At 34.7% G+C, this 23,275-nt stretch overlaps 1 protein-coding gene across 1 annotated transcript; it reads right to left on the reverse strand.

Moving 5' to 3' along the window:
- Window positions 1-3,639: 3,639 nt before the first annotated feature.
- Window positions 3,640-18,567, reverse strand: LOC133322883 (uncharacterized; the record flags this gene model as incomplete). Its single annotated transcript, XM_061531837.1, has 3 exons — window positions 3,640-3,784; window positions 17,995-18,111; window positions 18,389-18,567. Coding segments are annotated over 3 exons (441 nt in total), but the record flags the coding sequence as incomplete, so codon positions are not given.
- Window positions 18,568-23,275: the final 4,708 nt, after the last annotated feature.

The raw sequence follows: 23,275 nt of genomic DNA on the forward strand, positions 1-23,275 counted from the left end.
AAGGCTATGCCGAATAAATTTAACTGTCACGAGGTCAGCAGTTAATGTCGGAAAGGACCTCTCGGATCCTTCAATACCGAACGAGGATTTAGGCGAGGTGACAGTTTGTCGTGCGATCTGTTTAACATCCTGGTGGAAAAGGTCATAGGAGATGCAAATGTGAACAGAAATGGCACTCTGTACAGCATAAGTTAATCGCAAACGCCGAAGACATCGATATAATGCGTCGAACATTGCGAGCGGTAACAGCCACCATTGAACGAATTGAGAAGGAGTCTGCCAAAGTGCAACTGGCTGTAAATGACGAAAAGACCAAGTTGATGGTATCAACGCGCAAGACGTCCAGTAGACTCGGACCAACAGTGGAACTTGAAAACTACAGCTTCGAGGTAGTCAAAGATTTTATATACCTTGGTACCGCCATAAATAAAACGAATGAAATTCGGAGAAGGGTAGTGATGGTCAACAAATGATACGTAAGCAGTTTAGAAACAAGGCCACTCTCACCAGACCCAATGCACACTCTACAAGACGCTGATATTAACCGTGCTGTTGTATGGATCTGAAGCATGGGTACTTGCGCCAGCAGATAAAGCAGCTCTTGGAGTGTTTGAGGGAAAAATTCTCCGAAAGATCTATGGACCGATCTGCGTCGGTGGTGAACATCCCCATCGAATGAAACATTAGTTATACCATCTATTCTCGAACATCGACATAGTCAGACGGATCGAGCTGCAGCAGAGATGGTCCGTCAGAAACAGTGACGTAAATTACATACATTTCCGACGTATAATACATACGTCAGAAACGTCGGAAACCTAACCAAAACCATTAGGTTCTTGACAAAATAGCTATTTCCCTTAATCAATTTGGAAATTACGTATGCTTTACTTAAATCCGTATACATTTTTTTTTATTTTTTTTTCAAAATTTTAAGAATTTTTTTATCAGTTATAGTAAGGAATAGTCAGATATATGTAAAAATAATATATATTCATGAAAATAACTGTATATGGTAATAATATTCAAATAAATGACGTTTACTACATTTATTACATTTTATACAGGTATATGACGTTTTCGACGTTTACACCTTTTTGACAGTCGAAAGCCTAAAAATTCGTCACACGGACCATCCCTGAGCTGCAGCGACTACGTTGGTTAGGCCATCTTGTGAAAATGGATGAAGATGCCCCAGCTCAAAAGGCATATAAAAGCGAGCCAAGTGATGGTTCACGCCGAAGGGGAAGGCCACAAATCCCATGGAAAGATCAATTAGAAGACATCATCTCGGAAAATGGTTTTTCAAATTAGATGAGATGCGCACAAGACCGACACGCCTGGAAAACTTTTTTAAGTTCGGCTTATGGAACAACCATTCTGTCACAAGCCAGCTAAGTATGTAAGTACTATTAATTAATTTAATTTTTTCAAGGCCTACCATAGGCTTGGGATTTTATGATTAATTTTTTCAAGGCTTGGGATTTTTTTTTAAATTAATTTTTCAAGGCTTATCACAGACTTGGGCTTTTTATAAGATTCGTTTTTTTCCTAGCCCTATCACAGACTTGGGATTTTTTAAGGCCTACCACAGGCTTGTGATTTTTTAGACTAATTTTTTCAAGGGCTATCACAGGCATGGGATTTTTTAATGATTATTTTTTTCATAGACTATCTAAGGGTGGATTTTTTCAAGAACTATCTAAGGCGTGGATTTGTTAAAGATTAATTAATTTTGGGAATTTTCTGTCGGCAGTTTGTTCAAAGCCTATCACATGTTTGGAATTTTGTAGGCTTGGGAATTTTTATACCCTACACAACTATGTTGTCAGGGTATTATAGCTTTGTGCAGCCCTAAAAGTTTTTAACGCCGCGAAATATTGGTCCTAGACCCACCTTTAAGTATACCGATCGTCATATCTCGACTAGCTGAGTCGATATAGACATGTGTGTCCGTCCGTCCGTCTGTCCATTATAAATAATGGCCCGAACATCGTGAAATTTTGCATGGAGAAGGGGATCGGGCCAAAGAATAAAGATAAAGATCGGTTAATATTTAGCGGGTTAAATGGACCCTGACTTTTGTGTGAAAAATGACAAAATTTGTATTCTATAGTGTATATATTTACCCCTGAAGGACATAGACCCGAGAAGTTGATATTATATCCAAGAGGAGTGGTTGACCTTTAAATAAATGCCAATTATATTGTTGTATGTGCTCGGATGTGGGAGTTACACCCATTATCACTCTAGAGAGCGGAACTATAACGCTGATCGCTTTGAAATGCTCCATGAGATTCCAATTATGGTCAAGGACAACGCCTATAATATTTGGTGATGATCAGATAATAATTTTTTGTGTTATTTTCGGGTCGATCTAAAGACCACAAATGAAAGCCGAACATCACAACACAACCCACAGTGAAGGGAATCTGGACAATAGCTGTACTGAATACTCGTAATATTCGGAAAATAGTCAGTGTGAAGAAGAGGTGCTGTTTTCCTCCACTAAATATTGCCCAGGCTCGGAATAAACATCCGCAGAAAAGTTGAGTTCCGTGGTAGTTGTGTAGGGTATCGTATGGTCGGCCCCGTCCGGCTATACTGCTCCGCTCATTGGTTTTAAATATGTATTTTTCAAGGCTTATAATATGCATGTGAAAAATATCGTTCAAGCTTGGAATTGGAATTTTATTTAAAACAAATAAATTAAAGTCACAGGCTTAGGATTTTCAAAAAAAAAAAGATCAAGGCCTATCACTGGTTTGGGATTGTTTAACAAAATATATTTTCAAGGCCCTATCACCTATAGTTGAGATATAAAAAAAATTATAGTATAACAAAGGGTTGGGACTTTTAAAGGCTTTAAATATTTAATGAATATTTTTCAAAGCCTACCACAGGTTTGGGATTTTGTAAAGAATATTTTCCAATGACTTTCCCAGGCTTAGATCCTTAAAGACTATTTATTTTCAACGCTTATCATTGGATATTTTAAATATATATTAAAGATAATGGTTAATAAGGGTTTAAAAAATGTATTTTTATGTGTTTGACATTCTTATTAATATTATAAATATATATGTATTTATTTTTATTTTAATGAAATGAAATATGAATATTTAATTGTCATTAATTAATTAAGAAGATTTGAAAGTTGAAAAGATTTTAATATATTTATATATAAAATAATAAATAAAAATTAAGTTTATATTACTATATGTCCATAAGTTTAGGAGAAAAAAATATTAAATATATTAAATATTAATTATTTAAATATATTTTTTTTCATAAAGAATTAATATTTATCCTTATATTAAATTGAAATAATAATAATTATCATTATTTTGATTTATGAATTGTTATTTTAAAAAGTCAACCCATTTTTTATTTTATTGTATCCATACATTCGAGTCACCCTGTAATATCACTACTACACTTTTACTTTTCATTTCAGTGTTTGTTTTCTCATTTTTCCAAACAATGTCAATGAGATATTGTCCTCTTTTTTTAATTTTCACTTTTTTTTGTTTGTTTCTCACTTTAACTTTGTTGTATATGTATGTATGTCACAGTGAGTTAACAATCTCTGTGTTTTTGTTTTTTCGTTGTGGCAGTACTCTGTAAATGTATGCTTACCTGATCAGTTATCCATCTTAACTCTTTCAATATTAAAGCCAATTCATATTCAGCTGATGAACTTAGACAGGTGTGTGATATGGCTTCATGCATTCGTGTGTCGCCAACAGGACCAACGGGGCCAACACTACCATCGTCACCTTGTCTGTAAGTTTAAGTAATGTTTTCTTGTTTTTAAACATTTTCCATTTTACATACACACGCACAAGTACAAGCATAATGTAATATGGGTAGATAGATAGACAGATGTGTGAGTGTTGTGCCTGTGTATGTAAATATCAATGTTTTTTTTTCTTGCATGTATACATAATAATAAATTATGTATGAATTTATGCATTCATGTGTATACATGTCAATATGTATGTATATGGATATATATATGTAGAGAAGGATATTAGAACACATTTTACTTGGGTGCACGAAGAAGAAATACTTTGGTGTATTACACGCACGCACACACATGAAGATGAACATAGGTGTCATAAATAAAATTACCAATGTTGGATGGGTGCGTGCGTGCGTATGAATACATTTTCATATTTCTAGAACAGTGTTGTGCAAAACTACAGAGAACAAAATTAAATGGACAAAGAAAAAATTAACACAACTACAAAGAAATGTAAAAAAATAATTTAAACGAAATATAAACTACAAGAAGGGGAACATTTAAGGGGAGATTTATTTTTGGATATTATTCTAAATTGAGATGCTGGCGATAATTGCAGAACTAGAAGAGTAGATTTAGATCTACAGAGTAAATCGATGAGCAGATAGACATTTTAAGGTCTACCACAGGCGAGGATTTTTTAAAGACCACAATTTTTCAAGAGCTACCACAGGCGTGGATTTTTTAAAGACAATTTTTCAAGGTTTACCACAGGCGGGGATTTTTTTAAAGACAATTTTTCAAGGTTTACCACAGGCGCGAATTTTTTAAAGACAATTTTTCAAGGTCTACCATAGGCGCGAATTTTTTAAAGACAATTTTTCAAGGTCTACCACAGGCGTGAATTTTTTAAAGACCACAATTTTTCAAGGTCTACCATAGGCGGGGATTTTTTTTAAAAATAATTTTTCAAGGTAAATCGACAAGCAGATAGACATTTACTCTACTATAAATGACCGATTCGTCATAATAAAAACTAAAAGGACATTAAAAAATGTATGTCGTGAGGGTGACCACTGAGACCTTGGGATTTGACACCTTACAACTTCTTCCTTGGGAACGAAAATAAAGATAATGTCCTTCTTCCTTGGGAATGAAAATAAAGATAATGTCCTCGTAAAATCTAGAGTCGTTTCTAGCCCCCAAGATAGATTTGATAAGAATAGTGATGACTACCACAGTCGTGGATTTTTTAAAGACAATTTTTCAAGGTCTACCACAGGCCCGAATTTTTTAAAGACAAATTTTTCAAGGTCTACCATAGATGGGGATTTTTTTAAAGATAATTTTTTAACGTAAATCAATAAGTAGACCATCAGGACCACCAATTGCCCAAAAAATACTAGAAGGGCATTGACAAATTTATGTCGTAGCAGTCTTGAGTCGTTTTTAGACCCCAAAGATAGATTTGATAAGGATAGTGATGACTTATGACAGCCTCTTTGCTATTTGGATATGTAAAATTTCATGACAAGGATATGGTCCTGTAAAAGTGCTAGTAGTGGCCATTTGGTTGATATTGCTTTCCACTATCAAAAGCATATATCTGTTTGTTAAGAAATAAAAATTCGATACGTCCATTAACTCAAGGTTTATGAATCGTTCACGTTTTTTGATTAATTTGTCGTTCGTTTTTGATATGGGGTAAGTTTTCTCTCCAACAGGAGACTACTGTGGTTATCTAATAATAATTGACCCATGGAATCATCTATGTAATAATACATTTGGCTTTTAAAGTTAGAGTATATATCCAAAAATAAATTTCTTTCATTATTTGTTGTTTGTTTTATTTGATTTTGCACAATACTGTAATATATTCATATACATGTTGGCTTATTGTCGTCTTAGGTCCTTTATTGGGTTAACGTAGTTTCATTTACTTATTTTTGTTTTTGTATAAAGGTGGAATAGATTAAGTAATCATCATTTCTTGCATTACATTGCTAAATATAATTTTAAATTTATGAAAACACCAAAGTTTATATTATTTTTAATAATATATTTTATTTTTTTTTTATATCCATAAAATCAATTAGGGTTTTGGTGTTTTCACAACATTTTATATTAAAATTTTATTTAGCAATGCAACGTTTTGCAATATGGGAGTACTTGGAATTTTCTACATACATAAACAACATTGAGCTTAAAGTGGGAACACATTTTTGTTAGTTGCGAAGGGTTTCCCTTTATTTTATTTCGAAGTGCGTTTATGAAAATTATGGATACAATTAAGAATTCAAAATCTATGTAAAATTGAACCACATAAAAAGAAATTCAGTTTTTCTTGTTACCCAATAATATTTTCTAAGTATTGCAATTTTTATATACTGAGTAGCCAATAAAATGCAATTTGCTACTCGGTACGTTTGAAGTCCGTCCATAAGAAATTATTATATTTATGACAAATATCTGAAGTCTTCATATTTTTTTATAACCCTTACATATTATGTGTGAAGGTTGCCGAAATTTATATGTAATACATCGAAAAAAAATGTTGCCAAACACATTTACACTGTATGATTTCTACACCTTACGAACTAGTAATGATCAAGTGAAACAGTCGTTATGCGACCGATCATAACGACGAGTCGAACTTTTGATACCCATCACCAAAGGTATTCTGGCAGTTAGATGAAATGAAGGTTCCAACACCACGTGTAACTATACTACATCGAATGAGGTTCGGAAGTGTAACTAAAATCTGCGATATCAGCAGAAAGCGAATGTTGTAAACCAGAATCCACACGAAATACAAAATTCAGCAAAGTTTAATAGCCGATGTTATAAACGCATGGAATGGAGCATGTGTCAAAAATTTTCAAAATGTCGTAATTTAAAAGGCAAAGTTATATGAGGCTATTTCTTAACTGGAACCAGTATTGTTGGAAATACCGAAAATGCAAAGTTATAATTGGGGAGGTATATTGAGTGGCGATGCATAAAAAGCCCAAATTATGGGTGTGGAAAATTAATTAAAGCGGGAAGAAGATTTGGTATCCAATTAGAACCCAACATACCATTTTAAGGCCAATTTGAAGCCAAAACCCCCAAAATACTGATATTTGGCGAATACCGTTGTATGGGAGATTTGTTGAGATATTTGGCTCCAAAATGCCAAAACAACCATTTCGGTTGCCCAAACTCGCCTTGGGGGTAGCCATATATATGGAGGCTATGCCAAAACGTGGACCGACCCATCTTCAAACTTGAACTGTCTGCAGATAAAAGAACATTTTATGAAAAATTACCTTCATACTATGGTGGGGGAAATTTACACTGCTATGGCACGAAGCCTTTAAGGGTTAATGTTACCAATTAAAGTAAAAACAGCGATATGTTGGCCAAACTTTTATATGTCCTCTACAATAAGGAACCAAAAAAATACAATGACATTTTCAAAATACCATAAGTTGTATATATTTTTTAGATGATTTTTGGGATGATATGAAAATGTTCTGCAAGGTGGTATTTTATTCTCTGGTAATACTAAATTGCAGCAATGGAATTTTGGATGGCAAATTTTCTATGGTGTCGGAAATAGTTTCAACCTTCAAACTAACTTCATATGTCAAAACATGGACCTATGTTTAAACATAGGAAATCCTGAAATTGCCGATGCTTGGATTTATATTACACATCGTATACTAGCATATGAATGCTACTTCGTTGGCAATTGTGGGAATTGCAGGGTGAGATGCAAAAACTACAATCAACTTCAGATTGCCGCGTCGCAGTGGCAGAAAAATTGTTCGTTCGCAATATTCAATTCGACATATATTGAAAAGTTAGCTCGTGGTAAAGCCATTGAAATTCCAAAAATGAGAGAAAATATACCCTAACCGAAAGAAAATAGACTCAAAATAGCTAAAGATTTGCTTCGTTTGGACGAAAGTGGTGAACTGCCGAATTTGGTTTTCTCCGATGAGAAAACATTCGTTTTCCAGCAATTTGTAAAGAAACAAAATGATCGTGTTTACTTGCCAAGGAGGTCAGCTGAAAATGTGCACCTTCGATTGGCCACCAGAACTCAAGCGCCGACCATGGTGACGGTGTGTGCCGCCATAACAGACGATTGTCGTTCTCCGCTCGTACTAATCGACCGTAGCGTCAGAATAAATTCCGAATATTAACGCGAGGGGTGTATTAAACCCTTGGGCACACAAAATTTTGGCCGCAAACCTTGGATATTCCAACAGGACTCAGCACCATCGCATTCAGCACGCACAACCCAAGAATGATTACAAAATAAGGTTCCTTGCTTCATTTCCAGCGCACAATGACCACCAAAATCTCCGGATATCAATCCGTTGGACTATTGGGTCTGGAGTATTTTGGAAAGCAAGGTTGGCACTAAAAAATACCAAAGTGTCGATCACCTCAAGCAAGTGCTTCGCCGGGAATGGACCAGAGCAACATTCGGGCAGCGTGTTACGGTTTCATTGGCCTTTAAAGGCTATAATTCGTGCCAAAGGTGACCAATTCCAACAAATCTAAACTTTTTCTAAAATTGTATGCTATTTTTTGCTTTCATTCCATAAAATTTAAAAATTATGGCATTTGACTTTGTTGCACACAGTATTTAAACATTTCTTAACATATTATGTTGGTTTCACAGAAACTGCATATGCCAGAAGAGGTGATCAACCTACACACAAATATCGACCACAATTCAAATTTTAGTATATTTTTTAATTTAGTATCTTATTTTGTCTGCAGGCAGGTCCAGTTCGAAGATTGGCAACATCGCAACATCAACTGAATTCTTTGAAATTTGGTACATTGGATTCTAATTGGGCCCCAAATTTCCCCACTAAAAATTATAAATATAGGTCCTCAACGCCCAATTTTTTTTCTTTTTTAGGGGGTTTGATTGCATTTTTCGATTTTGATCCCAACATAAATCGAACTCTATTCTTAATATGGTACCATTTATTACCTTCTGTACTCTAGTAGTACTTATTTCCAAACTAATTCCAAATTTTATTTAAATCCAAATTATTATTATAATTTGTATATTATTTTTTTTGTAAATTTGCATAACTACCTAGCTCGAGAATCCAAAATAAATCATATTTTCCAAATTCAGGCTTCCAGCCCGATTGGTTACCCAAATCCAAAATGTACCAAATTTAATACACATTAGTACGAATTTCCAAAACTTTCTACATACCCCAATTATAATCGCCAACATTGACCAAAACTCTAAATTTTAGTGTTCCAGTCCTACCGGTAGTCACCTAAATCCAAATTGTACCAAATATAGTACTATTTAGTACCTTTCGTACACATAGGTACAAATTTCCAAAACTACCTACATATTCCTGCAATTTCGAATTGTACCAAATTTGGTACTATTAAGTATAGTATACATGAGTATACACGTCCAAATCTTTCTCCTTTTACTGCTTGATCTGCATCAAATTTTCATGTTATTAGCTCTATCCGTTCACATGTTATGAAATTGTACCAAATTTATTACTTTTTTGGAACTTCGAATATCCAAAAAAAAAAAAAAAAAAAAAATACATTGGTACATTTATCCTACACTCCATCAGTGAATCTCTCCAAATTTAAGAGTTATAGTTCCACAGGTTCCATCAGTGAATCTCTCCAAATTTAAGAGTTTAGTTCCACAGGCTCGCCAAATACAAGTGGTTGAATATGTATTACTTTTCGTGCCGTTCTAGTATGAATTTCCAAAAACCCAGCTTTATCTGAGACCTTTGGACGTAGAGTGAGTTTCATCGAAAATTTCAAGATTCTAGCTTCAGCCGTTTTGTCTGGGCGTTCATGAATTGTTAAGACAGTAAGTAAATCAGTCAATCACTTTACTTTTTGTTAGTATAGATCGATATATAGATTTGTCTTTGAAAAATGAATTTAACATTAGTCTCAAAAAATATTTCCGGCTATGTTAAGGTCAACACCCCCTTTTCCATATACATGTTATTTTTTCCGGATAATTTATAGAACAGGATAAAAAATATAGTTCCTGGTCCACTGTCATTTAAAATTCCCAACTGCAAAATTGTATTGAAATCTATTAGATATTGATATGAAATTGTGGTGTCATATATCCTGATTTCAATATATAATATCATATGTCTGATATTAATGACTAAATTAAATATACAATGCTATGTCTTCAATATTGACAAATATATCAGATGTCACTTATCGCTATTTAAGATGAAAACTAATTTTAAATTATAGTCTATGAATAATTTTATAAATTTAGAAAACGCCGACTATTCCCCAATAGTACCGACAAAATAGATGGCGAACCATCTGTGGTAATAATATCAGCTTTACTCCCCTACAAGTTTAGCGGAAATAATTTGTCCGATAAAAATATTGTTTATGAAAAAATATTTTCTTTAAAAAATATATATCACAATATTGACAGATGTATTTTATATTCTGTTTTCTTTTTAAAATTTATTTCATATTAAAATACTATTTATTTTCTCCCCCAAAAACCATATTTTTTTTAGCAATCTGACAAATAATCACAAATTTGTCAACCCTCGCATTGCATAAATGACTATTCAACAAGTCAACAAGAAAATTGACTTTTCCTCCGAAATCAACGGGAGGAAAAACCCCAACGAATACAATAAGAAGAAAAAAATAAGCATCCACCAATGCTTTTAACCTGGGAAAATAAGTGATTCTATTACGTGTGGCATCGATTCATGTCTCCCTTTACCTCATCACTTGCTGGTTATTTTGATTTTCGTTTTTTTTTTTTTGGTGGGGCGCCATCATGTTATTGTGAGGTTATTTGGTGTTGTTGTTATTTTCGAGCTGTTGATGATGTTTTGACGCACATCTTAATGGCAACAGCACCAATCACTTTTATCAATCCACAAGACAATATGACAATAACACCAATATCATATCCGTTGATTTACTAACGATTTGAGACAGACCGCCCGCAGCAGCAGTAGGAACAGCATCAACACGAAGTGTTGTTGAGCGCAAAGATACAATCTTTCTGACTGACTTTTAGTTGATGTCCTCGCAGGACATGATTGTATGCCAGAGTGTGTGTGTGTCGATGTCTTCTTCTTTGCTTCGCGGTTGCAATAACAACAACAATCACGGCAACAATGTTGATGGTAACGTACGAACACACGAAGAAGAAGAAACAGAAGAGCAACAATGTTGTTATCAATTCCACGTAAGACCAACCACTTACTTGCATGGATGAGTAATGGAGCGTTTAACGCATTGCTGCGTAGATATGGGATATTTCAGAATAATAGTTCAAAAAGGTGTGTAGGTGAGATGGAAATTTAAATCTGTTTATTACTTAGTTGAAGATCCTGAAACATTTGTCAGGATGTTCACTTTTTCCCGACAAAATATCTGTGCAATTTTCTTCGAAGTTCATCGGTAACAGAATGCAGAATGCTTTTAATATGGAATGACTCATATAAGTTGTCATGCATATGGCAAACCGTGCTCTAAGTGATTCATGAACGTTATGGTGATTACACGTCGCAAATCGTTCATTCATAATCAAACTTTCCATAACAAGCAAGAAACGAGATTCTGTTTTTTTTTCGCCCGACTATTGACATTGTGAATGATGATTGAGTTGACAGGAGTTAAAAGGCAAGGAGAGCGATAAACGAAATACATTACGGATTCATGGAGAAAGCGAATACAATGTATTCATATGGAAAAATTGGAAACTGTTGTAGGGAACAAATACGATTTAGGTTCCTTGGAACCTATGACTTTTAAACAACTTGGCAATGAAACTAAAGTCCATGAAGTACTATTCTGGGTACTTCATATCTCACTTTTGATGGGAAAGGGCTCTGGTAGACCCTGGTTTCGAGGTTTTAGTGGCATTTATTTGCATCATGCGGTTACCCTGACAGTCAAAGTTTAAGATTTTCTTTTTTATTAGAATAGTTTTCTAAGCGTATCTTCATGATTCTTCTAAGCGAATCTTCATGATAATTTAACGGAACCGTTGAGGAGGTTAAAAAATATAGTATTTAGTGTATTAGGCCCCGGTGAACCCTGATGATCACAGCCATGGCAGAAATGGAAAATATTTTCCATTTTCAACATTTCTAAGAGGTAAGGTTAGGTGGAAAAGAGGGGTGGGAAGGACATAAACCTAATCCAGTTTGAATTCATAATTACTGATCGGTGCTGAAAATTCCAAGAAAACTGTTATTTTTATACCCTACACAACTATGTTGTCAGGGTATTATAGCTTTGAGCAGCCCCAAGAGTTTGTAACGCCGCGAAATATTGGTCCTAGACCCACCATTAAGTATACCGATCGTCATATCTCGATCTAGACATGTGTGTCCGCCCGTCTGTTCATTATAATTTTGTAAACACGATACAGGCCACAGTTATGGACCAATCTTCACGAAATTTTGCATGTAGGATGGGTTTTGGCCAATGAAGACCCCTATTGTTTTTGGTAAAGATCGGTTAATATTTAGGGGATGAAATGGACTAAATACTTAATTTTTGTCGGTTTTTCTGGTCGCTCCAGAGACCGCCATTATGGCCCAAACATCTAGAATTTTTACATGCAGAAGGGGATCGGACCAAAGAATAAGCATACTTGTTTTGATACAGATCGGTCAATATTTAACGGGTCAAATGGACCCTGATTTTTGTTTGAAAAATAAAAAAATTGTATTCTATAGCGTATATATTTACTCCAGAAGGACATAGACCCGAGAATTTGATAGTATATCCAAGAGGAGTGGTTGACCTTTAAATTGATAAAAATTATATTGTCATAGGTACTCGGATGCGGGGGTTACACTTAAATATTTACAGGTGTTTACGTATTCATATATTATTTAGTAACCTATTACCACACGGAAGGGCGGAAATATACCGCTGATCGCTTTAAAATGTTCCATGAGGTTCCAGTTATGGTCAAGAACAACGCCTAAAATGTTAGGTGATGATCAGATAATAATTTTTTGGATGAAGTGGGCCGAAAACTTAATTATTTGTACTTTTCGAGTCAAAAGCCGAACATCACAACACAACCTACGGTGATTATTAGTAACATTAAAAAAATGTGCAAATATCGCGAAATATTGCCCAATCTCGGAATATAGAACCACAGAAAGTTTGATTTTCATGAAAGTTGTGCTCCGCTCACTGGTTTTTATATGACATCAATTTGTTTTTAATATCTTCACTACGAAAAAGTTATGGCAAAAATAAATAAGATGTGTTATTTTCATAAACCTGTCGTGAACAAAAATCGACCGGCATGTTAGCAGTCGTAGCATCGCCCAGGAGTTAAAAATTGACTATAAAATTGTTTTAAACCATTTACACAAACCTGGATTCAAAAGGAAGCTCGATGTTTGGGTGGCACACTAACTAATAGAAAAAATAGGATGGATCGAATTTCCATCTGCGAAGCCTTGGCCAAACGGAATGAAATAGACCCATTTATTAAACGGATGGTGACTAGAAATGAGAAATGGATCACATACGATAACCCTGTGCAAAACGATCGTGGTCAAAGAGCGGCGAAGCATCTCAAACGGTAGCCAAATCAGGACTAACGGCCAGGAAGGTTCTGCTCTGCATTTGGTGGAACTGGAAGGGGATTATTTATTATGAGTTGCTACCATATGGCCAAACGCTTAATTCTGATCTCTACTGCCAACAACAGGACCGTCTGAAGATAGCAATTAACCAGAAACGGCCAGAATTGGCCAAAAGTGTTTGTTTGGGAAGTTTAAAAGCATCCGCCATACAGTCCGGACCACCAAGGGCACCAAGGGATTATGATATTTTTCATGCATTGCTAAATTTTTTAATGATAAAAAATTGGTATCTTGGGTGGATTGTAAAAATCGACTACTAGAGTTTTTTTGCAAATAGAGAGCAGGACTTCTATGAGAGAGGCATTATGAAATTACCTTTAAAATGGCAACCAATCATACAATAAAACGGTGCATATTTGGAATAATGGATTTCTTTTTCCCCTATCTAATATTTTGTTTGGAACACAATTTCATTTAAATATCTATAGTAGTTCAAAAAATATATGAAAAAAATTAGGTTTAAATTTTGCATAGCAGATGGTCCTGACGATCGTAAATCAAGTCACCCAAAATTCTCAACATTTTGCTGAAATTTAATTTTATAATATCAATTCACTCCTGCTGTTATCTCCCACAATTTTAATATGTTTTAATACAATATCAAGAGAATAGAATGTCCAATTTGATCCACACTTTGCAAATAGTAAACCGAAGATGCTCAACTTTAAAAAAAAAAAAACAAACAGTAAGGAAAGCAGTAAAGTCGAACTTGGCCGACTATGTTATACCCTTCACCACTTGGGTATAATGTACTTATGTATCCTTACAATTGTATGTCAATGATCCCTTGGAGGAACATGCTCATGTCTTTCTACAACCTATGATAAATTTAATTTAATTCGGGCAGATTTAGAGTCTGCGTATCAAGGGACAAATTTATGGAAAACGATTTGAAGCAAAATTGATACACACTATTCGGTACACCACACTTTAAAAATGTAATCTCAATCAGACGCCGATTCGAAATACATATGGAAGCTATGGCTGGATCTGCACCAATTCCAGCAAAATCCAATAACGTCATTCAAGTCTCAATTTGATACGTTGTGCAAAGTTTCGTGTTAATCGGACAAACATTTGGAGTTTGGTGCACCATTTATGTAAAATCGGACGAAAATATATTTGGGAGCTATATCTAAATCAGAACGGATCTTCAAGAAACTTAGCGCACCTCATTCTAGATTCAATTCAGTACTCTCTGCCAAATTTCGTGCAAATCGAAAAATTTTTTCCGGCTTTTGTGTACTATTTACATGAAATCGGACGAAATATATATATATAAGGCTATACCTAAATCTGAACCAATTTTCACGAAACATAGCACACATCATTCTAGACACAATTCAGTACGCTATGCCAAATTTTGTGCAAATAGAAGAATATATAGGGTCCTTGTTGCACTTTTTACATTAAATCGGACAAAAATATATATGTGAGATATATTTAAATCTGAACCGATTTTCACGAAACGTAACACACATCATTCTACGCTGTGCAAAATGTCGTGCAAATCGAAAGTTTTATAGGGACTTTGGTACACCATATGTCTTAAATCTGACGAAAATATTTATAGGAGCTATATCTAAATCTGAACCGAGTTTTTCCAATTGTAATAGGGTCTATCTCGTTTCCTTTTGCCTGTTACAAACATATGCACAAAGACATAATACCCTGTTCCACAGTGTGGTGAAGGATTTTTTTGCATTAGTACAATATGCTTTAAATCATGATTTAAATTATGCATATCTGTTTTCAAGCCCAACTTTCGAATATTCGAACCGATTATCTCGTCCTACAAAACTGATATCACATGAAAACGCAATGACAATCTCTTTGTTTCTTACAACACAAGTATTACCGTGAAAAATTATACAAAAACTTCAATACTAAATTTTATATTCAAAAATTAAAAAATCATGTTATTCCACAAGAAAATGTGGAATTTATGTGATGCCACTTTCATTTAAATATCTTCAGTACGAAACAAAGTTATAGGTAAAATAAATGACGTCCATGATCGATGTTTGGATTCACCCAACAAATAGATGGCGCTGACGTCAAGTGTTGACCAGTGCTGCCAAATTTCCAGAAATGGTACAGCAATAATTGAAATGAATATAAATATCTTAGAAGAAAATTTGTCACAGTTGCCATGTTAATAAAAAAATCGAAATTTTTGGGATTATTCATAACTTTTGAACGCGTCTAGTACCTCCGCCACAAAAGGGCAAAATTTAAATTATTAAAAATCCAATAAAAAGGAAATGGAATGTCCAATTTGCCCAAACATCGTAATATTTTTACCATTCCTAGATCAAGTCCGTAAATGAGACCCATCGATCCACTCTTTCTGGTACCTTACCCACAAAGATTTTAATATATGTTAATTCAATGTCAGAGAATAGAATGTTCGAACTATGCGTTTACCAAATATGAAAATGTGCCTCATCGAAATATTGGTTTTTTTGGACTAAATCCGTTTCAGAAAATTTGGAGTCGATTTACACACGTCCGTCCGTCTGTCTGCCTGGCTGGCTTGTGCGCACAATAACTCTCGAAGGGAATAATCGTTTTCATACAAACTTTGCACATCTTAATAGAGGGTTCAAATTTTCAATATTTATAAATCCAATACTAGTTTTTATAATTAGGTATCAGAGGACAATAACCAGCCATAAAATGTTTATTCAGTTGAAGAATTAATGAGATATAGAGCTCCAAAAAAAGTGCCGGACCAACTGTGGAACTTGAGAATAGAGTTGGGTAGTCCGCAGAGGAGGATCTGAATTCCACCCAGACTGATAGCAATGACAATTACCAGGCTAAGCCGGTAGGTGCCTCATGTGTCCCACGAAATGCGGGTAGAAGCTATTTCTGCTTTTGCCTTTTTTTACAAAACTGGAATAATATTTAAATAATACTAATTTATTATACATTTTTTAATGTTTTTTATAATTAGGTATCAGAGGACAATAACCAGCCATAAAATTGTTATATCAGTTGAAGAATTGCTGAGATATAGAGCTCTAAAAAAGTGCCGGGCCAACTGTGGAACTTGAGAACAGAGTTGGGTAGTTCCGGAACGAACTAGTTCATTGGGACTATTCCGAGAAAGGAACGATCGGAACTAGTTCTAGCTCTTTAATTAATATAGTTCCTTTTTCTGATATCGTTCCTTTTTGATCACTTTCTTTTTTCGTTTCCTTTTTTTCTCGTTCTTTTCTTTCTGAACTATGTGAGCGAAAAAAAACAAAAAGAACGATGAAAGAGAGAGATTCAAAGGAACTATGGAGGAGTCGGAACTATTTGGAGAAAAGGAACTATTTGAGTAAAGGAACTATATGGAGCAAAGAAACTATATGGATCAAAGGAACTATTTGGAGCAAACGAACTGTATGGAGTAAAGGAACTATATGGATCAAAGGAACTATTTGGAGCAAAGGAACTATAAATAGCAAAGGAACTGTATGGAGTAAAGGAACTATATGGTGCAAAGGAACTACATTAACGAACTAGTTCCTTTCTAAAAACGGAATGATAAAGATCGATCCGCTAAGTGAACTAGATTGCCCAACTCTACTTGAGAACTACAGCTTCGAGGTCGTCAAAGATTTTATATACCTTGGTACCGCCATAGATAAAACTAATGACATCAGTATAGAAATTCGGAGAAGGATTGGGTTGGCCAACAAATTGCAGCTCTTGGAGTGTTTGAGAGAAAAATTCTTCGAAAGAAGGAAGGCCACGAATGGAAGATGGAAAGACCAAGTGGAAGACAACATTGCATTGAAAAACTGCTTTCTCTATAACTCAATCTCAACAGCAATCTTAATTCCAAAATTCAGGTTTTCAGCTCTATCCGTTCAACCAAAGTTCAAATTGTACTAAATTAAGTACTTTTCGTACCCACTATCCGGACTATCCGATTTTAACGAAATTTTGTATTATCTTTACCAAGGTCAAGATTGAAGATGGGACCAATTGGTCCACTCCTTCTGGTACCTCCCCTCAAATGATCGAAATTTTCAATATTTAACTCCAAAGATGGGACCCATTGGCCCACTGGTATCTCCACACAAATGGTCGACATGCTCCGCAAAATATAGGGTGAAGGTATATATGTCTGTCGGTAACACCGACTGATACTTTTGTACTTGTTTTGAACGGCAAAAAATAGCAATATTATATACTAGAACTCGTACTAAGTTGGCAATTCGATTCCTAGAGCCCATTTGCATAATATGGAATGGCAAACAAAATATTCGATGTGTTACATTTGTTCGGTCTTATGTAATTCATTCCCATGTTAAAACACACACAAATTCTTAAATATTAAAGAAAAATCATTTTTATCTATAAAATATAGCAATACGTAAATGTAAATAAATGTAATACACATACATTAACAACTAGCCATATTAGTAATACATCGATAACAATAAATAAAAACATTTTTTTTAATTAAATATCCACTGAAAATATTGAGAAATGGTGGTGTGTGCACAATGAAACAACATTTATTATTTTAGCAGCATCGACACAAATCTTCGGTTATTAGAACTAGTTTAGACTTACCTGTACATGGTGCGATAATATGTCGGCTGATGCGGCAATGTGGCACTGGCACAGCGATGATTGCAACGGAAGTCATCATCGATATCCAAAACATTGGCTAACAACGACTTGGAAGATCTGTACAAAAATTACAAATGAAATGAAATCAATTGAAATATTGACCCGTTGGGTTGCGGGGAGGGTTTTGGGTGGTCTGGATTAGGTTGGTATTCGTCAGCAATAAATTAAGGGGACGGATAGCCATATATTGGCATTATTTGGGGGTTCGGGGGAAAAATAGGTGTAACTTGGGGGGGATAGATAGGTCTTAGTTACCCTTGGGCATCCAAACCAATTTTTTGTTTGTTCGTTTGTTTGTGTGTTCTTTTTGTTTGTTTTTTTGTACAAAAATTACCTTTCCTTCAATTCAACATTCTGTATGTGTTGCTTCTTGTCGCCATTGTTGGAGGATGTCGACGACGATGATGGTGGCGGTGGGCATTCATAGCCAACCTGTCCCGGTCTTTGCATGCGCAAAATGCAAGGTAACCAATAAAGGAATATTACTCTTATCTGGTGGTTGGTGGTGGTTGTTTTGTTTTTTGTTTGGTCACAGTGGGCCGAGAAAGAGTAGTGGAGTAGTTGTGGTATAATTTTTTTTAAATGGTTTTTGTTTAATTTTTTAGATTTTAAACAAATCGTTTTAATTAATTAATTTTTTAAATTAATTTTTTGTTTTTTTTGGACAGAAGTTTTAGAAGTAAAAGAAGAATCATGTGAAGATCAGCCGTTGTATGAAATAGAGTTGTTGTTGTAGTTTTTTTATTTTATTTTGTTGTTGTCAGACATGATGAGGTGTAGAGAATTATTTTTTTTTTAAATTCAGAGGTGTTGAAGTGGTTCAATTTGAGAGGGGGTCAATTTTTTTGGTGGTAAGGCGTTTCCATTTGATTGGTTTTTTGTTGTTGTAATATTACACAAAAGTAAGTAAGTTGTTGTTTTTAAAAAAAAAAGTTTAAGAAAAAAGTATATAGTGGTTAAGTTTTATGTTATAGAAAATATTTTTTAAAAAAATAATAATATTTTTTATAAATGGAGAAATAAAAAAAGAGGAATATATTTATAAATATGATAAAGTGTTTATATTACAAAAATTATTCTTTTGTTGTTGTTTTTCTTTTTTAAGGTTTTGGCATGCAATCGTCCATTTTTTGTAATATTTTTTTTAATTATTTTTTTTAAGAATTAAGCATTTTGTTCATTTAAAAGCAAAGTATTTTTTTTTGGTTTTGATATTTTTTGTTAAAATTTAAGTGTATATTTTTTGTTTTATATATTTTGTTTCTTTGTGTGTTAATATGTGGGTGTGGGTGTAATAATATGTGATTGTATGTTTTGGTTATTTAATAAAAATGTTTTGGTATATATAAAAAATTAATAAGAAAATTAAAATTGTTTATTTTTTTCTATATAGAAATATAATATATAGCTTTATTTTGATATATTTCAAATTTTTGTTTTCTTGTTGTATTTTTGATTTTTATTTTTTGTAATTGTTTTTTTGTTTTCTTGTTAGATAGTTAGAGAGATAGAGAGAGAGAGGAAAAAAAGGAAAAAGTATTACCCATTCACTCATTTCATGCGTATCTGGATTTCTATGATGATAATTGAGGATAAGTATGGTTGACACAACTGATGAAGCCACCATAAACATAATGCAATTGAAATAAGTTCCTAGAAGGACACAAAAATTACACAAATATTGTACTTACTTAGATTCATTTAAGTAAATTTGTTTTTTTTTGTAAATTTTTGAAAAAAAACTATTATTTTTTTTCATATAGATTTCTGGGTTTTTCTTAACGTACATTGTTCATTGTTAGTTTTTACTTGAAAAAATGTTAATTGGCATAGTTATTGTAGTTATTTGAAATTTGTCTGCAAAATCATGTTTTTATTTGTTTATTAATTAAATGCCCAAAAATATTTGCATTTAATATTCATTTGTTATTTGATTGTGTAATAATGTACTCTAAGCCTATTAGCTGTTTAACTGTAAACGATTATTAAACCCCTACGGAAAATAAGGAGAACTAAAAAACGTAGCATTCGGCTTTGGTCATAAGGACATCCTAGATTATAATTTCTCTATAAAAACAAAGAATAATACTGGGCTGTACTGCCAAAGGAGGAATGTAGCCCATGTCATTTCCAAGTCGATACATATTTTCTTGAAAAGCTTCTTTGGGATGTTTCTGTAGGGTTTCATAAAAGTATGCCTAGAACCATGATTGATTCTATTGATTAAATTTGCATGTTGAATTATGTAGGATCAGTGTAAAATTGTACGACGTCTGTCTGTCGTAATCACGTTAGACAAATGTTCGCATAGAGTTGTCATTTATCTGCAGGCATACGTTTAGGCACAACCCATATACCCACAAATTTTCAGTATTTTCGATACCTATTGTACTTCCTTGTAATTTGAAGGAACGGATGGAGGTGGATTCCGTTGAAGTGGGGTATGCACTTAGTTTTGGAAATTTGTACATATGGGCACGAAATGTTCTAAATAGAGAGCCGATAGAGATGGAACATTGAAATTTGGAAACAAGCTTGCTGCATTGTAGAATTGGATGACATAGTGGATGATAGATACCATGGAACGGCACTGATTGGCTTTAACATGGCAAAGCCCAAGCTTATCTCGGTTCCTATTTCATCTCACTGTATAAACTGACCTGGAGTAGCTACCTTCAACACCCTTTGGAATAGTGAGCTGATTTGTGCCGAGAGTTCACCCATAAGAAGTAAAAAAATGGGTTGAGGAAAAAGAAAACCAAACCCCCTTAATGTTGACGACCTTCGAAAACGATCTGTGAATCTGCACTTGGAATGAGCGTACGTTGTACAGAATAGGCACATTTTCCCTTTGGCGGATATACTCAAGAAGTGTAAAGCCGATATTATTGCCTTATAGGAAATGCGATGGAAAGGGTCATTACGCCCTTTATTAAAGCTGCCATGATACGAGACATTATTTTGGCTTCGGATTTATAGTTATGAAGAGAATAAAAGGAGATTTTAATGCAAAAATCGGAAGGGGAAATATTTTTGACGCCGCAGTCGGAAAATTAAGCCTTCATGAAGAAACATCCGACAACGGCATGAGCACCATGAATACACACGGTAACCTGGCTTTCTCCCGATCAAACAACAAGAAATCAAATCGATCATGTTGTCATAGACGGAAGGCATTCATCCTGAAAACACAACAGACAGCAGAAGCCCACTCCGCTCATCTTACCCACCTGCTTGACGAAAGCACTCCTTGTCCCGATAATAACATAGAAGAACAATGGTAATGTATTGGCCACTCCCTACAAACTGTAGCAAAAGCAACACTCGGGTACCAAAGATTACCATCAAGAAACCCATGGTACGATCAGGAGTGTAGCATAACGATGATGTTAAAAACGTAGCGTATAGGGCAACTTTGCACACAGTAGTAGTAGAAAAAGGCGAGCGGTGAAACGTATTTTCCGAAAACGAAGAAAAAATAAGAAAAACGTGAGCGAGAGCAAATCTAGATGTCCAGCAGTCAGAATGGAGTTCGGAAATGCTACCAACGAGTAAAACACCAAACCGAAGATTTTGGTGCAGGCACATCCTCCTGTATGACAGATACAGATAGCGTATTGAGGATCTGGAAGGAGGATCTTGCAAAGCTTTTGGTATCAAAGAGTGGTCGTGAAGAAGATACCCCAGAACCAATAAGAGATGATGGTATAGAGTGTATACCAAATAGCCAAGATGAGATCAGAATAACAATCAATAGACTGAAGAATAATAAAGCAGTAGGTACCGATGGGTTATCAGCCGAACTATTCAAGACCGGTGATCAGATACTGGTCAGGAGCATGAACCAGCTGATTAGTACAATTTGAATAGAGGAATGCATGTCCAATGATTTATGTTGAGGTTTAAATCCCCTGACCTGTGTCCCGTGCACAAAAATGTAAACAAGACCATATGTGCGAACTATAGAGAAATTAGTCTCCTACCCATCGCATATAAAGTGTCATCTAGCGTGCTGCATGAACGACTGATGCCAATGGTCAATGACGTGGCAAATCCAACATAGACCAGATTTTCACTCTGCGTCAAATCCTGGAAAAGACACACGAACACCACATCGACACATTCCACCTATTCGTCGACTATAACTCCGCATTCGACGGCACTATCCGTTCAGAGGTGTTTAAAATCATGTCTGCGTTCGGAATGGTAATTGGTAAAAACCCCCTTTGAACAAATTGAGAATGAGTCTACCAAATTGGGTCTGGCGAGAAGACCAAGCTAACGGTATCAATGGGTCGAACACTGGGAGCGGTAACAACCCCCTTTGAACAAATTGGGAATGAGTCTGCGAAAGTGGGTCTGGCAGTAAATGGCGAGAACACCAAGCTGATGGTATCAACGGGTCGAACACTGGGAACGGTAAAACCCTCTTTGAACAAATTGAAAAGGAGTCTGGCAAGCTGATGGTACCTACCCGAATTACAACATTCATCGGTCACAAGATCACATTTGAAGTAGGGTCGATATTGGTGTATAGGAAATATAAAGTTTTCTCTTAAAGCATTGTAATATTTTAAGACATGTTAAAATGTTTCCCACATAAAATAACGAAGTAGCGGGCAAATGCCTACATTATATATATTCCGATATTGCTCAGTAAATGTCCCGACATGTTTCCTAAACTTGAGCTTAGCTCGAATACAAGTTGGGTAGTTGTTCAGGGTAAGTACCACAAAAGGTCCTAAATTTGGCTATTTTCAAGGTTTTAGCCAGTGTTTCCCAATGTAGTGACTGTAATTTGTCATTTCAGATTCCTGGGAAATATAATGTTTATTCCCATAAAATTTATAGCGTAGATCTATGATTTTTAATAGCCGTATACATTGCACAGTTTAATTACCATACGTTGAAGTTTTTTGTCAGTTATTCAACCTGATTATCTGTAATTTGGTATTTGATTTTCTCAGGAGATAAGCAGTCTACAAATAGACAATTTACATTGGCGTAGTCTCGATACGAAGGTCCCGATCTTTTAACATGTTTTTATTTCTGATCGATTTTGTTTGAATTTATATATTGACTATGTAATCCGATCATACTGCCTACATAATATTTCTAAAACGGTTATATTTCGGACTATTCGGAATATACAGCTCTTAATTTGTATTTAAAATGTATTTGATCACCATATAATGTTACACTGTAGTCCAAAGAAAGTACA

Source organism: Musca vetustissima, unplaced genomic scaffold, assembly GCF_032173495.1.
Source record: "Musca vetustissima isolate MV318-11 ecotype Yass unplaced genomic scaffold, APGP_CSIRO_Mvet_v1 utg175458, whole genome shotgun sequence".
NCBI classification, from domain to species: Eukaryota; Metazoa; Arthropoda; class Insecta; order Diptera; family Muscidae; genus Musca; species Musca vetustissima.